Source organism: Mizuhopecten yessoensis, unplaced genomic scaffold (genome assembly GCF_002113885.1).
Source record: "Mizuhopecten yessoensis strain PY_sf001 unplaced genomic scaffold, ASM211388v2 scaffold5547, whole genome shotgun sequence".
NCBI lineage: Eukaryota > Metazoa > Mollusca > Bivalvia > Pectinida > Pectinidae > Mizuhopecten > Mizuhopecten yessoensis.
The window spans coordinates 1,833,756-1,852,505 of NW_018406103.1; the positions used below are offsets into that span (position 1 = coordinate 1,833,756).

At 34.7% G+C, this 18,750-nt stretch overlaps 1 protein-coding gene across 8 annotated transcripts in view; it reads right to left on the reverse strand.

The window, feature by feature from the left end:
* Positions 1-5,704: 5,704 nt before the first annotated feature.
* The window catches only part of LOC110450927 (tumor protein D54-like), a 44,681-nt gene continuing 31,635 nt past the window's right edge, over positions 5,705-18,750 (reverse strand). For 4 of the 8 annotated variants that reach the window (XM_021498734.1, XM_021498736.1, XM_021498735.1 and 1 more), the window contains 3 exons: positions 14,391-14,492; positions 12,221-12,281; positions 5,705-7,730 (listed from right to left, as the gene is read on the reverse strand). In XM_021498734.1, coding sequence (XP_021354409.1) covers positions 7,596-7,730; positions 12,221-12,281; positions 14,391-14,492 — 298 coding nt within the window. In that variant the 3' untranslated portion in view covers positions 5,705-7,595. Of the gene's footprint in view, positions 7,731-9,316; positions 11,530-12,220; positions 12,282-14,390; positions 14,493-18,750 lie in introns of those variants that run through there. The other 4 variants (XM_021498741.1, XM_021498738.1, XM_021498737.1 and 1 more) reach the window with 3 other exon arrangements.

Genomic DNA, 18,750 nt, shown 5'->3' on the forward strand with positions numbered 1-18,750 from the left:
AATGGCAGATGACAGGAAATTCTATATTAAGCCGATGTGTTAAAAATAACTTTAAAAATCCTGCACCATGCCATCAGAGGGAAGTTATTTTCTTTGTATTTGACATTTACAGGATCCAAAAATGATCTCCAGTTTCAAATGAAATTGTGTGCATGAGATTTATAAAGAATTCTATGCATATTGCTTGTGTGCAAGCATGTCGGTGCTGTGAGAGTTTTGTTTAAGCTTGACTGTGTTTATTAGGTATTAACCTATTGGTAACCACTTTGTTTAATTCATCCAGGGAACTTTACTAGTGTTATGAGTGGTGCGATACATGTTAAATCTCTGTCACAAGTGCTAAAAGTTGATGAATATTTATAAGTGCAGGTGTTTATTGGCGACTTTCTGAAATTTTGGTGATCATAATAACAATTCGTGAGTACAAGAAATTGGAATATTTATGACAAAATGATTATTCTGCGCTTTCTTCATATGCTGCATTTACTGAACAATTGTGTCAGAGGTATTTATTTAAATTTGGATTTGTTTATAGATTTCCAAATCGGAAATTCAAATGAGGCATACTGGGGAAATCACAATTAATTTCTCTGATAAACACCTGATGGAGCAAAGAAAAGAGCGTGTGTCTCTTCAAAATCATGGGTGAATGGGTGTGGTTGGGATGGTGTGAAAGTTCAGAATTCCAAAGTGGTAAAGTTTTGCGATATGTCTAGGGATCTCTCTTCTCTCTTTCATTTGTTGTACGTGTTGCTACAAAGTTGAAAAAAAATCATTCATTTATTTTATTGTCATTATTAATATAATTATTTTCATTTCTCATTAAAATAAAATTTTACAAAACATAAAGCTTTGTTTTATCTGTAACAATAAGACATGGAATCTGGCACATTTCATTCGGAAATTGGAATATTAACATATTGAACTTATATCACAAAGAGATTCTTTAACCCTTTCGCCACTATAGACCATAATGGACTCATTCATATCAATGTATGGTAGAGTCTGCTAAAGTAGCATAGGGGTGAAAGGGTTAAAGAAACTTTTACATTCTGTTACACCCTTGCTGCTGAATTTGGTTGGAGCTTGGGGTATAACGGAATCGGCGGGCTACATTCAGTTGTTGAAGTAGTGTATTGTCTATCGGTACATTTCGCCACATATGAACCTTTTTCTTCGAAACTTGAGTTTTTCGGTTGCAACACATACTGTAGTAATAAACAACAGATGTTTGAAAGGGGGGGAAAAGATAGAAATACAGAACAAATGTCACTCTTAAGTCGCAATATTTTGGCCTCCTGGCTGGCCTTCAAGGGCGAAAGTCAATGGTTGTTTCAAGTAACGTCCATCTTGTTTATTCGGAGGTACAGGAAATGGCGTACAAATGTATGACATCACAATGACTTTAAATCTATCGCGTCATAATAGCAAGCCGTCGTAAACACAAAATTTACTATAGTATATACTATAACAGGAGGGCCTGAATATGTTTAAAATAATTGGTATGAAGTGAAGGTATAGCACTCCATGGTAGATGCTGTAAGTACATGTAAAATTTCAGAGAGATCCATCCAGTACTTGAGATATAGCGAGAACAAACTTAAAACAGAGCCCCACCCCTATGCCCCTAGGGGGGTCATACCTACCAATTATACAAAACTGAGACCCCTTGGCCCAAGGATGCTTCAGACTAAGGATAAAATCCCTTAATCCCTATGGTAGAAGAAGGATTCTAAAGGTTTTACCTATATTTCCCCTATTGGGCTCCGCCTCTGCCTCCAAGGGGGTTAGACAGACTGTTTATACAAAATTGGTTCCCCTTCACCCAAGGATGCTTCATACCAAATTTGGACAAAATCCTGTCATTCGTACAGAAGAAGGTATTTGAAGAATTTGCTGTTTCCCCTATTGGGCCCCTCCCTTCTGCCCCCAGGAGGGCCACACTCGCTGTTTATACAAAATTGAGTCCCTTTTGCCCAAGGATGCTCCAGACTAAATTAGGATAAAATCCCTTAATCCCTATGGGTAGAAGGATTATAAAGGTTTTACTTCTATTTTCCCTATTGGGCCCCACCCCTCAGGTACCAGGGGGGTCACACCAACGGTTTATACAAAATTGGTTCCCCTTCACCTAAGGATGCTTCAGACCAAATATGGAAAAAATCCTTTCATTCCTACAGAAGAAGGATTTTAAAGTCCCCTTGGCCCAAGGATGCCCCAGACTAAATTAGGATAAAATCCCTTAATCACTACGGTAGAAGGATTTTAAAGGTTTTACCTCTATTTCCCCTATTGGGGTCCGCCCCTCTGCCCCCAGGGGGGCCACACCCACCGTTTATACAAAATTGAGTCCCCCTGGCCTAGGGATGCTCCAGACCAAATTTAGTCAAATCTGCTTGGCCATTCAGGACCAGGTGAGCTAATAAAACCAACATAGATGTCTTGATGAAATTGAAGGCTCTGGATGTGCCACTAGAAGTAGTCTAGTTGGATCCTTTGATATACATCAAAAGAACTGCAAAACTTTGCGATAGTAAACTGACGATTTATAAAGTTGAGTGTCCCTCCTCAAGGATGCATTATACAAATACAATGAGAAGTCCGAGACAGCTGATATTTTAAACATTTTTTATTTTGTTTTCAATGTATTTCAAAATGGTTAACAAAGATTACTGTAGAAGGTATGTTTAGTATCGTGGATATATAGATACTTTACCTGTAGGCATTGGATACATTCAATAACCTGTTCATGCATTAATTGAAGCATCTAGCATCAAAGAAAATCGTTCAAAGTGTTGACCAGGTGAGCTAAAAAAATTAAAGCAATCCAAATCTACTTTTTGAGATGGAATGTTTTTTATTGAAAGAAATCAAAACGAACATAAAAACAGTAATATTTCTTTATTGTAGAATCAATAAATATGAAATGATAACATGCCCCTAAATACTGGTAATTATAATTCCTTTGAAGTTTTGTTAACAAAAATTAAATGACTTCTCATCTTTGTTACAACGAAGAAAAAGGCAAGCATATTGATAAGCACTTTTTTTTGTTAAATATTAAAACAAATACACGAACTTGTATCCATAATAATTTTGTACAAGGCATATCTCCTTTTAAAAAGCATGAACTGATACTGAATGGGATCTGTCTGTGTTGTTCAGAATCTAATACCTGAAGATATTTTTCATACTGTGTTAACATTTGCGAAGCAAATTCTATGAAATTCCAAAATGTTGCTTTTGAAACTATTTATGAAATAAACCTTTCAATTTACTTTACTCCACATTGTTCTGTTTGTGATCATACACAACAAAATACTTTGTCATTTGTAGCAACTTGATTGCTTTCCACGATCACAGATGTCAGAAAAGCATGAACTATAAACACATGACCAGGTGACTTGTAAGTAGCCAGACAAAGATGTTGAGTAATGTAGTGGAATACCTACACAAAGAGAGAGATTATTTTATCACTTTTGGACAGTTGATTGGACCATCAATGGACAAGGCAATGCAACTTGCTCAGGTAAAGCAATCAACTCTGTGATTAATAATAGAATTTTATATACAACACCAATGCCTTAATACAGCCAGGTTTTTCCTGGTTCATCTTCTAACTATTGATATCTTTAACAATATGCAAATTATGTACAAATGAAATGGAGGCAAATTAGGATTGGTACAATAAAACCTTATTATAATGCTTTTTGTTTCCTTCGCCACTTCATCAACTGCCAACAGAACTCTGAACCCCTATATAGTGTCAACATTTATCTAGACATACAATGGCTGTTTTTTCCTTTGCCACTTCATCATTTGCCAAAAAACCCACCAAACCCCTTTATAATGTCAACATTTATCTACACAAATGGTGGCAGTAAAGCAAATTATAAACCTTTGTTATAATGCCTTCTGTTTCATTTGTCACTTTGTCACTGCAAACATCCCAAACCCCTTTATAATGGCAAAATTTACCTGGACAAATGGTGGCAGTATAGCAAGGTTTTACTGTATACTGAATTGCATTGTGATGTTGAACGCATTCACCCCTGAAATTTTATAATAAACTATTCCAACCTATGAATTGGAAGAGTTCAAATGTGTCTTCAGGGGTGAATGAGTTAAATGGTGTAAAACAAATGAAAGAAAACTTAATGTCATGTGTACGTGTGTATAGTTTAGGTCAATTTACAACGGACAAATATGGCTGACACAATGGAACTACAATCATTTACCTTTAACACCAGAAAACAGGTCGGATGTAACTTCAAAAAAATCTTTTTACTGTTGGATTATTGTTTTACTCAACAAAACAAATGTAAATTCTGACGCACTTCCCAGTCAGAATTGCCGTTCCCAACAAAAATAAATCACATCCTTATGATGATGAAGGATTTCAAATATTCATTACATTTTGCTGCTCTATTAAAGTCTTTGAAAATTTCGAAACATTTATGTATTACCATAAAATAGAAAGTACTTTTGTGTTATTAACAAAACACGTTTTAATTTCAGTCCATCCTTGATCATTTTCATAATTTTCATATAATCGTAACTTTATTAAATACTATTGTGTAAATTACGAACAAAACATAATGTCTGAATTTCAGTCCGTCCAGGGATGACAAATGGAATGAATTCAAAAATATGTTACAGTTTTAGACTTTGGGTTTAAAGATGCTAAAAATATTGCAAGAACGATAATACACAATTTATTGCGAGATGACCTCTCACCGATACACTGCAGAACAAACAGAAGTTTAACAAATGAACTTACTTATATTTTCCTGATCAGAATTTAAAGCAATGAACTTCATTCAATATTATGACAGGAATTGCAATTTTGAATCGGAGACCAAAAACTAAATCTTTGTTCCCACTTTCTCAATCTACCCTAATGCTTGGTGCTGACCTATTTTAGCTAATTTTAAACAGCCACTATAAAAGTTGAAAAGGCTTTCTGCGTAAACCTTTGAAAACAAAATCACAAAAAAAAGTTTTGCCATCCCACATAATCAATATATGTACCTTACCCGAAATGTTTGAGAGTTGAAAGTGGAAACAACAATTATTTTGTTTGGCCTATAAGATTATTTTTGTACTGAAAATCTGTATTTAATGCATTGCAAACTGACTAGAAGTTCAATAGAGTACACAACAAATTACTATTGTTTAAAGCATTTTCTTTTCTCAAAATGGCTATTACATTTGTATTGTGAAACATTTGCAAGATATTTCTGATTGTGAAAAAGAATGCATTAATGTTTCACAGCGCAGACCACATACATGAAAATATTTCTTCTATAGTTTTGGACCTAATATGTCTCGGCTATATTAAAATCTTTTATATCATCACATGAAATGAACAATTGAAATACAATACAGTACAGGATCAAAGCACACACCCAATAAAGCAATTATGATACGAATAAATCAAATGGATTAATACAAATAATTTTTTAAAGATCCCCGTACCACTGCCAAAAATTAAACGTCAGCAGGGCTAGACTGAGATTTGAACCCTGGACGTCAGATTGCTATACGACCGCTCAACTGTTCTAGTTACATGTATATAGAAAGGACATTAAGGGGAGGTTACTTATATACTATATATATAAGTGCAGTGGAACAGAGATCTTTAATATATATATATATACATATATATAAATTTAATTGAAACATTCTGTTTCTTCATTATTTTTATGTAAAGACAAATTCATGAAATTAAACAAAAGTGTGGGAGGAAAAGTACGAAAACGAATGAAAAGTAAATCAATTTCAAACTTTCTTTCTTCAAAACTAAAATTGAAAGTGTTGCTGTGATACATATAAACTGTCATCTATCATGTTTTAACCAAATCATGTCAACAGATGCAAAAATGTCCATAAAGAGAGTAAAAAATGTGAAAACAAATGAAACCATACATTGCTTTGTGAAAAGGGTTCATGAAATTATATGTGGTGATCTTCTATACAGTATTAGTCACTACGTAACATTTTCCAGTTAGTAACACCCCACACTTGACCGAAATGTATCTGTATCTTTAAGGTAAAGAGTACCATTGCACCCGTTCTAATTGCGAATTATATTTCCACTGCATGTATTTTATAATTTGAATTTATCTTGGTTAGAGTTACTTCCCTTGTCATTCATCTCTCATTTTAATGCCGTAAATTTATAATTCCTGGATAACAACATTGGTAAAATGTAGAACTAGTTTGACATCTGCAGTTTTTTTTCTTCTTAAGATATTTGAGGTATTGTTTTCAAATGCTAAAATATAGAACAATTATAGTGACAATGGCAATAATATGTCAATTTTATGGTACTCTTTATCTCAACTTATTCACCCCCTCCATGTTTAAAATATTTGGTAAGGTTTCAATGTAACTACAAGGATGAATGGATAATTTGTGTTTCTAGTACTAGTGTAACCATTTCCTAAAGTTGTGTGAGTGTGGGTGCCGTTTGTAGACTTTTATTTTATATAAAACAATCTGATGAAATAATACCTAACAATAAAACATATTTTGACATCAAATGTTCTGGTCCCTCATCTGCACAACACATTCAAACACCGAATCACAGATTCCTTCTTTTTATATAAAAAGCTCAACTTCTTTATAAATAGAAAAACTTCTAATCTGAAAAATTTGTATACAGACATGTACTTTTTCTGATATTTAAACAAGCTTCACTTGAAAACATAAAGAATGAAAAAATGTTTAAAAATTCCTTTATTTTTTTTTGTGGAATTTATTTCCTTTCATTTTGGAATATTTTTTTGTACATCTGAGAAGTACAAACGGAATTGGGCATTGGGCATAGCCTATATACCTGGTAAGCCGTCTTATTTGAGGAAAAAAAAATCTATTTTAACCCTCAGTGCAGATTTTTTGTTGAGTTTACAAATTGGTAAAGGAAATTCATAAATGTATTTGGCAAAAAAGGAAAACTTGTTTCCTCTTTCTACTACATCAGTTTATATACAGATGGAATATTTTCTACCTGGAATTAATGATTCGGTGACCACTCAATAGCATATTAAATATATATACAATTACATAAATAATACGGAAAACAATAACTTATCGATAACCTGTAATTAAAAACGGTCTTAAATTCTATAAAAAAAATGTAATTTTCCGAAATTTCCCCCCATTTTTTAAAAAATAATAACATGTTCTTTTTGTATCTCCGGTGAGGATGGGACTTATTGACCGAACATTTCATGCTGGGGTGGTCCAAGTTAAAACAATGTTTCTATAGCCATTTGACACTAGTAAGATCATTTTTTAGGGAGTCATACACAAGTGAAGTGTCATACATAATTTACAAGCTTTCAATTGATATTGACTTTACATAAATTGCAAGCTTTTACCTAATGCAGATTTGGAATCATTTTTTTTTTATCGAAATCCTGGTCTTGTTAAAAGCTTCCAAAAGAGAAGATTTCACATCACAAACTTATAAGTGATGCAGATTTTGCTGGGAAAGCTTTTACTAGACACAGATTTCACACCTCAAGCTTTTGATCGGCACGTTTCACATTGCGAGCTATGTTCACTTCGACACAGTTGTCTTGTTGTGATCATAGCGGAACTTTTTCCTCGGGTAATGAATTTGCTTCTGGTACGGCTGTCCCGTTGGCACCTCCTTCTTTGGCCCGTTCACTCTGTAAAGCGTCCTCAAAACTGCCTTCCGATTTACTGCCAGTTACCTTGGCCTACAACAAAATCATACAATACAAATGAGAGAATACTTCATTGTGTGTCTCACATGTGACGATACAGATAAGCAGTTCGATCGTTTTTTTAAGTTTTCATTTGATTATTTATTTATTTACCTTTCAAAAATGGATACCATTCTCTCATGATTATGTTTATAAAATGAAACACATAGAATAATATCTCATTATAACAATGATAATATTCGGAAAGTTATACAAAATACTAATTTATCATATGAATATTGTGTTATGCAGTGTCATATTAGCCATATTAGATTTATGATACTCGTTTTGGATTTTTCATATTTGCCATAGGCTCTCAAACATGAATAAAAATCCAAAATGAGTATCATAAATATAATATGAAGGGAAGCGAATGATAGATTCTTTCTTATATAACAGTTCCATATTCGCAAGGATATATCAACATTTTAGTGAATTGAAGAATTCTAGGTCGAGGGACATGTATTCAATAGTAACATAATCAATGAGGATTTTTATTAATTCACATTTTTTTTCATACAAAACTTTCATCATTTATTTGTGAAATCACAATGTATGATTGAATTTGTCAAATTACGTCACAATCAAATCAACAGCTGACCCATCCCTCAAAATTCCAGCAGTTACGATATTAACATACATTCTCTGCAGCCCTGGAATATGTCACGACAAATTTGAATGCAGATGATAAGCTATTTGATTTGTTTGGTTTGTTTGCGTTTCATGTCCTATTAACAGCTATGGTCATTTAAGGACATGCCAGGTTTTGGTGGTGGAGGAAAGCCGGAGTTCCCAGAGAAAAACCACAGACCTATATGGCCAGTACCTAGCGATTGCTCCCCACGTAGGCCTCGAACCAGCCACCCAGTCGTGGAGGGCTTAGTGGTAGCAGAGTTTTTTAGACGCCTTAACGGCTTACCCACCGCAGTCACTATTTCATTGGCTTCAGGTGAAAAATATTGACCAATCACTTTAAGGCTTATAACTGTAATTTGAAGATAACACCCAACTACAAAACCAGTTTTACTGTTACACTGATCTGCAATTTTTTTTATGAACATCAAAAAATCAAACCATCAAAAGATCAACCTAGCCTACTTGTATCATACACAAAGTGGCACGTACACAGCCTTCCATTTCTCCATGACATATTCCAGGGGTACAGAGCACACAAGACAGTGTAAACACTGGTAAGTAAGTCGAGGATGCAGCCGATCGCACAATTTCGGCATCATATATAAATTCGATAAAAATTCTATATGGGAAAACAGTGATAATTTTACTATTGAGGAGAACATTTTAATGATAATTATACACATGCGTTATATCACAATACTATAAAAAGATCAGCTTGATTAAATAAGCATATAATGTAAACACAAATGATTATTATACTTTGGGAGACTCCCTATTTTGGACCCTTAAATTTAGTGTTTTCAAAGTATGAATTGTTTAACTGTTCCTTTATTCTAAGATCTGAAAGAACAACTCAAAACAGGGTTGTTTTGTCCCTAGGGGTGTATACACACATTTTATTTATGTTTCAATTTTGCAGAATCTCCCGCATGGAAATTTCAAAAATGTTGGCAAGTATGGGTAATTAATTGTCTTACCTATATTAATATAAATATATATATACAGTGTATTTTCTTATTTACATTGATATCATAGAAATCTCATGCACAGGTAGGTTGAGTAAATTTCTGAAATCCACACTCGCTTAATACATAGACTTACGGCCCTTTTTGTCAGTGGGGTGGCCCTGCTGCAGAGTAACGTCAAACACATGAGTATACTTATAGACCGACACTATTACTATCATACATCCGTAGTGGGAATAGGCAAGCTATATCCCATAATTGTTATGTTACAATGGAAGGAAATTACGATTTGGTTTGTGTGTGTTTTACGTCCTTTTAACAGCTATGGTTATTTAAGGACGTGCCAGGTTTTGGTGATGGAGGAAAACCGAAACTCACGGAGAAAAACCACCGACCGTCGGCCAGTACCTGGCAACTGTCCAAAATTGGCCTGGAACCAGCAACCCAGTGGTGGAGAGGAAGTAATTGTAGACGGTGGGATGCCTTAACTACTCGGCCACTGCGACCCCAGCAAATGATGATGTTTAGTTTTTTATAATCAGGTGACATCATGTGTTTGGTTAGCATTGAGAATATTCTTAATTGAATTCCCTTTTTAGAGATGTGAGAAAAATAATAATTCCCCATTATAGTGCCAAACGAAATATCTCAACCCTTGGTGTAAGATTCGTAAATGTCTTGCTAAATATCAGAGCTTCATGTTGGGACATTTTGGAATCTTTGAAATTTTTTGGTGAAAGTTGAAATTTTCTGTTTCTTTTTAAGGGAAAGATCGATGATTCATAAAGACTGCCATCTTGGATACAGGAGATTATCTCCCTTTGTACACAGAACTAGTAGTTTAATCATTGCATGTGACGGGCGAAACTACATGTAGCACAGGGTGAACATAAATGTTACTGGTTAAGGGCCGAAGTTACCAGTTATACAGTAATACAAGTTTAAAGGCTCAGTAATGTGAGTAATCTCTACGCGTGTTGTAACAAGCTGTGTCTGAGACAAGGGCTCCATCATCATTTTGAAACATTTGTTTCAATGACTTCTATCAGCTTTTAATATTGCTTGCTTTCTTACGAAATCCTGTGAATCTATTAGAATTCTCAGGTTAACTTTTTCATTTTTAAACAGAAATAAATATATTCAACAACATCATGACAACACCTTGAACACAAAAGGCCCAGAGGGCCTGTATCACTCGCCTGATATACAATACAAAAAGATTCCAGGGATAAGGAGCTTATCCTTATAACAGATAATTATCTGCATTAGACATTTCATGCCCAGCAATACCATATATGGTTATGGGGTAGGGATCTAAAACATTTCAAAGTTATGACACAACATCTAAGTCGCCAGGTGTGGGGCTAGACCCAGGGGCCAATCCTGGAAGCATATGTGTATTAGCATTGTCATACTCAGGAATTGTATGCATGTCCAAAGGGTGGGGATCTGAACCATTTCCCAGTAAAAATCGCTTTCTGACCCTGTCTGACCCTGCCCACAAACCTAAAGTCAGCCCATTTAAACAAATGTTTAATACCCACCACATGAAGATGCTTGCACCCAAATATGGTTGTTATTCTTCCTTTAGTTCCAGAAAAGTGGTCACTTAAATCAATAAAGCCAAATTATCCTCTTTGGACCCACCCCTCAGCCTTCGGAGGATTGTCGCTTCATTTGTATGAATGTTGAAATATGGTTAAAATCCATCTCAAAATTCTAGTTCTAGAGAAGTTGATTAAAGCAATATAACCAAACTATCAATTGTTTGTCCCGCCCATTTACCTAACATGGGAACCAGCCCCTGTATTTGCTTAATATTTTGAATCCACAACACCTAATGGTCGTTCCAGTCAACTGATGTGAAATAACGATCAGTGGTTCAGAAGAAGAAGACATTTAGGAACTTCTTGAAAGATGAACGACAGATGCTACAGTAGGGCATGAGCTCTCGTGGTCCGATGGGTCCAGATGAGTTAATACAAAGATGTGGTGTAAAAAATAAAACATTGCCTACAAAATATTACAAGTACAAAAAGTCATTCAGATGGTGTTCTTCTTACAACAGCAAAACTAAAGTTGCTATTTTACAATACAGAAACAAAATACTGACAATCAAATCTACAGCATTACAACACCCTGTCACTTACCATGCCAAGCCGTCCTTTCATATTCCCTATAGACCGAGATGTCTATACAAACACAAACAGCCTCACATTTAAACCATTCAACTTCTGTTAGTCAACATACCGGTACATAACTAAAATGACTGCGCAGTACACAGACTTGTTTGATTTAATTTTTCATTTCTCTTACACAATTGGATATAAAATATTAATAAAGCTAAAATAAATTTTGAGCCACAATTAAAAGCATCAACCAACTGCAAATCCAATTTCTCAAAGAAAGGAAAAATACGGATAAAATAAACAGTTTGAAATTAAAAATAAAAATTATCCTGCAAATGACAATGTCAAAATACTTCATTCCAAAGTCATTTATTTTTATTTTTAAAAAGAATTTAAGACACATGATCAAATCCTTTTCAATGAATTTCTATTTTTTTTTTCATGAAAAAATCACATCCTTTTGGAAATATATGCAAAAGGCATATATGTTGCAATGTCATCAAATCTATTATCTTAAATCAAACCCACACACATTTTTATTAGCAATAACAATTTTGTCTGAAGCCAATATTTTCTTTGAAGCTAGCAATGAAGTTAAATCTTTTGAGAAATTGGAGTGACTTTAAAGACAAGAGGGAATGTTAGGAGTCTCATGCTTAAAACTACATACAATTTCCACATTCTAGCAACCCACTTTGGTCGAAACACTAGTACATGTTATTATCATTAGAAATAGTTTTAATAGTCTACTAACCTTGACATTAGAATAAGCACCACCAACTTTCTCCTCTACCGATTTGAAAGTGTTAGAATTCCTGAAAAATGAAATCAAAATGTAATGAAACAAGAAGAGGCTGTCATCAATATCCCCCGCTCGCAGTGCAGAAGTCATTAAAAACATGATACATGTATATATGACAACAAGTACTTTTTAACCAACTCATGGAATTTTTATTATGCAAGTCACTAAAACATAAAATGTTTGCCAAATTCAGCATCTGCAACAATCAGTAGATGAACCTTTATAGAGTGATCCTTCCAGCAAGTTTAATCCATGTATCACTTGTAGTGGGCAAGATATAGATGAGAGCAAATCTTCTTAACCAGGTACATGGACAAACGCACGGACGAACCCCATTTCTATATGCCCCGCCAACTCGTTGAGCGGGGCATAATCAAAATAATCAAAATAATAAATAGTTTGCAGAAGATTGCATACACCTGGAAATTCTCACTGCAGTTTATCTTTGCCTTTTTCGGCCTGCTATCATGAGGGAGAATTTACCATGTAAGTGTACACGTGTTCTGTGGAATGTGACCAAACCAGTCGGACATGACTTTGACAGGAGCACACCTGAGCACATACACCTGCTTTGGATACCTATCTATGTCACTTCCTTTAGGTTTTTCGTTTTGTTCTCCACTTTCCCAATTGTTGTTGGGACTTGTTTTACGCAATCGTAAGATGAGCGTGCCCTGAGCGGTCAATGTGACACAATAACTAAGCGGTACCTGCGAAGGTCTACTTGTATGTTCTCCACAGAAGCCTGGTAAGTTGACAATGGTTTGAGCAAGGCCGTGTGTATCTTTCGCATGACTGACTGGTTGACTAATGTCTGTTTCAAAATTCCTCAAAATTGTATTGATTAATGTATATGCTAATTGCAATGATTGTATAAAATGTATATCTATGTACTGTAAAGCGCTTTAGAGTGGCTTATTCTAGCTAGATAGAGCGCTATATCAAATGTTGTATATTATTATTATTATACCGATAATATATACCCAATAATTCCAACACTCAACGAAATAACCTGACCACTGTTGTCTTTGCAACCCCCAATGACATATATTTAACAGTGAAGAGCAAAAATTTTACTCAGCAGAAATAACAAGGTATTGCAAAGCATGGCATTATCCCCCTTTCTGGCACCTCAGACAGGGATATCCCACGTGATACCCCGTGCCAGATTTTTCTATATCATCCAATCTGTCTGTAGTATTTTACGAAATTTTCACAGCGATGTATTCATCTGCTTGATAACTGCTTAAAATCAACAATTCGCATCATAAATATTCTGTTATGTCTTTTTATGTATTGTTCTGATGTTGGCAGATTGCTGAAGTTGTAAGAAATATATAATCTACACAGTGAAATATGTTATCTTCTTTGCAAAGACGGACTACATTTTTATGTGGAAGCATTCAAGCATAGCTTTAGTAGTGAGTAGATCATATTTTTATAAGGCCCAATATGGGGTACTTTTAGACTTTAGAGGAAATTGATTAGTTTTTGGAACTAAAAGATTTGAGAAAACAAGATCTTGTTACCTCAGTCTCTGGATAAGATTCTGTAACATCCCAACCCGGCTTACGCCTGCCTCATTTGGGATTATGTTACAGAATCGTTACAGAATCCTAGCCCTCGACTGAGATAACCCGATCTCACTAAGTTACAGGTAATAGATTTTATTAATCAATTCTATAACTGCATCTGTGCCTTCTACTGCTAATATTTTTAAAACACTATAGTTTTATGGAGAGTAAAATGGTGTATAATCAAATGTATTGACTCATTTACACAGTGTCATGCTTAAAAACAGCAAATTTAGTGTTTTCAGATAATTTATTTCCATGGTTACAGGAAAGACAATGAAAACAAGAATTCCAAAAAAACTTTAGTCACAACCCCGGCACGAGTTTGATTTTTGTGTACCAGCTTTCATAGAGGTATATGAAATGTTTTTCAATTGCGGCCAGGAAAATCCAAGAATCTGTGAAATTTGTATTTTTGGGTATACAATGTATTCGTTTCCATGGTGATATGGCATGACTGAAGTTGTCACCATATAAGCCTGTCAATACGTGACTTTAGCTGTCATTATATGACCCACAGTAATTTAACCCCAAACCCACAATCTTACCTAAGATCACCTAACTTTTTCGTGACGGAAGCACCAAAGGACGAGACAGCTGCATTCGTTTTCTCAGATGCTGTTTTCACTGCAGACGACGTCTTTTGATACCTGTAAATACATAATCCGTTACATATTGATGTGCAACCATAGTAACAGAAAATAGACTTGAACAAGTTCTAAGCAAGACATAATTCAAGAAACATCTCTCAACTTTCATATATGTAGTTTCATAAGCCATATGAATATAATTAGCAGGTAAATGGCAGTAAACAAGACTTTATTTGATAATGTTTTATAAACCACTAAATGATATGTTAAGTTACTTTGACGTACAGTGGAATGTCATGAATTTTGATAATTCATAAATTCTGAGAGAGAAAGAGAAAAGAAATACCCAGGAAAACAAGAGGCCCATGGGCCTTAACGGTCACCTGAGTCTACAGTATTTTTTTTTTTTGTTGAAATATGTACCAATTTGAGTAAAAAATAGTATAATGTTAACTTAACTTTGTCAGGACCATGAGCTGATCATTCCTAGACCAATTTTAAGTGAGATCGGCCTATTAGAATTAAGTAGCAAAATAGCGGCCATGGCAGCCAAATTGTATTTCTGATTGACCCGAAAAATAACAACACTTTGTCAGGACCATGAGGCGATCATTCCTACCAACTTTCAGTTCAATCGGCCCAGCAGAACTTGACTTTAAGTTTGAAACGTAAAATGTTAACGGACGACGGACGACGGACGACGGACGACGGACGACGACGGACGAAAACGGATAGCAATAGGTCACTTGAGCTAAAGCTCAGGTGACCTAAAAAAGTAATTTTCCAGGTGCTGAAAGAGAAATCAATGTTTCTATTCTGTCTACAGATGATTCTAGGATAAAATCTACCAAAATGTCTACAGATGACTTGAGGTATAAATCTACCAAAATCTACCATAACAAAATGCCTAAAGAGAATTTTAGGTCTTACTAAATCCACTAAAATATCTACAGATGATTTTTGGTCTTAATCTACCAAAATATCTACAGATAATTTCAGTCTAAATCTACCAAAATGTCTACAGATAATTTCAGGTGTTAATCTACCAAAATATCTACAGATAATTTCAGGTATAAACCTACCAAAATGTCTACAGATAATTTTAGGTCTAAATCTACCAAAATGTCTACAGATAATTTCAGATCTAAATCTACCAAAATGTCTACAGATAATTTCAGTCTAAATCTACCAGCATGTATACAGAATATTTTAGGCCTAAATCTACCAAAATTTCTACAGAAAATTTTAGGCCTAAATCTACCAAAATTTCTACAAATAATTTTAGGTCTAAATCTACCCAAATATCTACAGATAATTTCAGTCTAAATCTACCAAAATATCTACAAATAATTTTAGGTCTAAATCTACCAAAATGTCTACATATGGGACCCTATTGGAAATAAGCTTTCTATGGCTTTAATGGTAGGCTATCCCAGGGTTAGCCAAAACATGTAAATTATATATAAATAGTTATCAACTTTGTAAGTTACCTACTTATATGAAATTGTTTCATTGTGTCCGTCTTTTCCTAAATAAATTGTTTGTGTGTGTTACAGGTTATTTCAGGTCTAAATCTAATCGTATAAATTCTGATGTTTAAAGTGACAAATCAATTACACAAAGTAAGTGGTTTTTAACAGCTAGATTGTATGTGTCACTGATAGACAATAGAATATGTATAACACCGGTACATTTATAACATTTTATACTTCAATCTGAATGACGGAAGGAAATACACATCCCCTAAGTAATCTGTAAGTATTTACACAACAAAGTGAGTGATATTTATGACTTTATGAATAAATATATTTATGTACAGAAGAATGTGGACACTGATATTCAAGAACAATAATTACATATCACTCATACAAAACCTGTAAATAAAATGGTGGCCATATTACGATGGCCAGGTTTTGAACAAACATGCAGTGCCATTGTTTCAACTGGAGGCTTCAGTTCTGTAACTGTGAATATTACATGCAATACCACCTATAATCACTTGATGTGAATAAAACGTACCCGGTAACCAAATAACACAACACAAACAGGAGCATGCTATAAGTCTACAGTGATTTTAATTGCAATTCCCATTAAATCACTTGATTTAATAAAATATTATGAAATGAAAATTTTAATTGCTCTGTTGGGTAAATACCTCGTTTACAGCTCTACCAGACTTTCGCAACATTTGACTATTTTACGGTGATTATCACTGCTCCGTCGCATAAAACCTTCAGTACAGCAATATCAGCCTTTCGCAACATTTAACTATTTTACTGTGATTTTCACTGCTCTGTCGAGTAAAACCTCCCATACAGCAATATCAGCCTTTCGCAAAATTTGACTATTTTACAGTGATTTCACTGCTCTGTAGAGTAAACACTTGTAGAAATTGAGAAGTAAAACCTACCCTTATGTCTGTAGTTTTGCTATTTGAACCAGACCCTTTATTCCTAAAAAGGGTGAGTGGACGGTTACAAAATTGAAATCCTTGTGCTATTGGACTTCCAGTATAAATACTAGCTGCTTCTTACCGACTTATTTAATAGAGAGTAAGACTGGTAGTAAACCAGGGGTCCCAGGTTCGACTCCTAGCGGAGGAATAGAAAAAATAATTGCCTCCGTTACTTTGGCACCCGCCTAAGGACATGGCAAATTTTGATAAAAGTACTAAGTGACACTTTCACAAGAATTGCTATGACCTGGCAAGAACTTGGGACAAGCTGATCTTTCCTGTAGGGGGAGTATGTCACCCTGGTAAAATACTAGTCCTGGCCCTTACTACAGATACGGCTTGTGAGAATTTCTCTTAAGCTTCATCGGTAGAGAGTCGTTAGACCAGTAAACCAGAGGTCCGAGGTTCAACCCCAATCAGAGACATAGACAAATAATGACCTCTGTTTCACTTTTATGAAGGTTGGTTATTTTTTAATTATCAATGAACTGATTTTGTAAATCATAGAGACAGTACACCTTATACAACACCGAGACATTCTTGCAAATTGTCCCTATTTAGGAGGGAGGCTCCCGATATTGGGACCCTAAAATGAGCATTTTTTACCAGTGAATTTGCTAAACAATTTCTTTTTTTCTCAAGATATAATGATTTCACCTGAAAGAACAGATTCAGGGATGCATTTTAAAAGTGTTATTTTTTCCCTCGGGTGTACATACACACATTTCATTTATGTATTTAATTCTGAGCATGCGTAATCTCTCCCATGGAAATTTCAAAAAGTTGGCAAGTATGCCGAGATACAAGTATATAATGATGGTAACAGCCACTGATCACTGATCACTGTTCCCTTTAGTTGTGACAGTCACGATACTGATTACATAATTTTGTATATAATAGTATAACAATAGACTAGAGTCTCATAACACAATATATCAATGTAAGGGCAGATAACTCAACATTCTGGTAAATATGAACATTTTTTTTTTTCTTCGTGCATTTGTGGTACATGTTCTACACAGCATACTTACGCTGACGATTTATTGAGTCTATCATTCATGTCACCAAAATATTCGTTAGTCCTTTGATATCTGCAAGGAATCCCTTCATTTAAATAGACTTACCATACAGGGCATGATCCTTACGTAATTATACAAAACATTTAATCAGACGTTCAGTGTTTGCCTTAGAGAATAGCTGATTGAATGTTCATATGCTATAAAGTCAACCTTTACATATTTTAAAAAAACACTGTAATATCAGATATTTTTGTTCGGCCAAAATTTCGTAATTTTCTGACAAAACACCCATTTCGAAGGTACACAAATTCGTGGACTAGGAGTACCCACTCAAAAGGAGAATTGCTTTACATCAAACTTGTAATTACTTTGTGGACCGATTAAATCATGGATGAAGCTCACCCACGAAATCACGAAATTAAAAACCTCACAAATTAGTGATTTCACATTACCCGGTTCCAAGTTGATGAATAGGAGGCTATTTTTCCAAGGAACCTAAGCTTTAAATGAGAACACTTACATACTTTTTTTCCCTTTGGTCCTACTTAGCTGAAAGAAGCTCTTAACTCATTCACCCCTGAAGACACATTTGAACTCTTCCAATTCAAAGGATGGAATAGTTCATTATAAAATTTCAGGGGTGAATGAGTTAATCTTTACGGGAGTAGAAGGATTTTGAACATTTACCTCTCCTTTCCTTTGACCCAATGGGGGCTATAGGTATATTAACACAACATGGAGTCCTCTTGGTTCAAGGACACTTTTAATCAAATTAGGTTTAAATCCCTTTATTCCCACAGGAGAAGAAGGATTTGAAGATTTAACTCTGTTTCTCCTATATTAG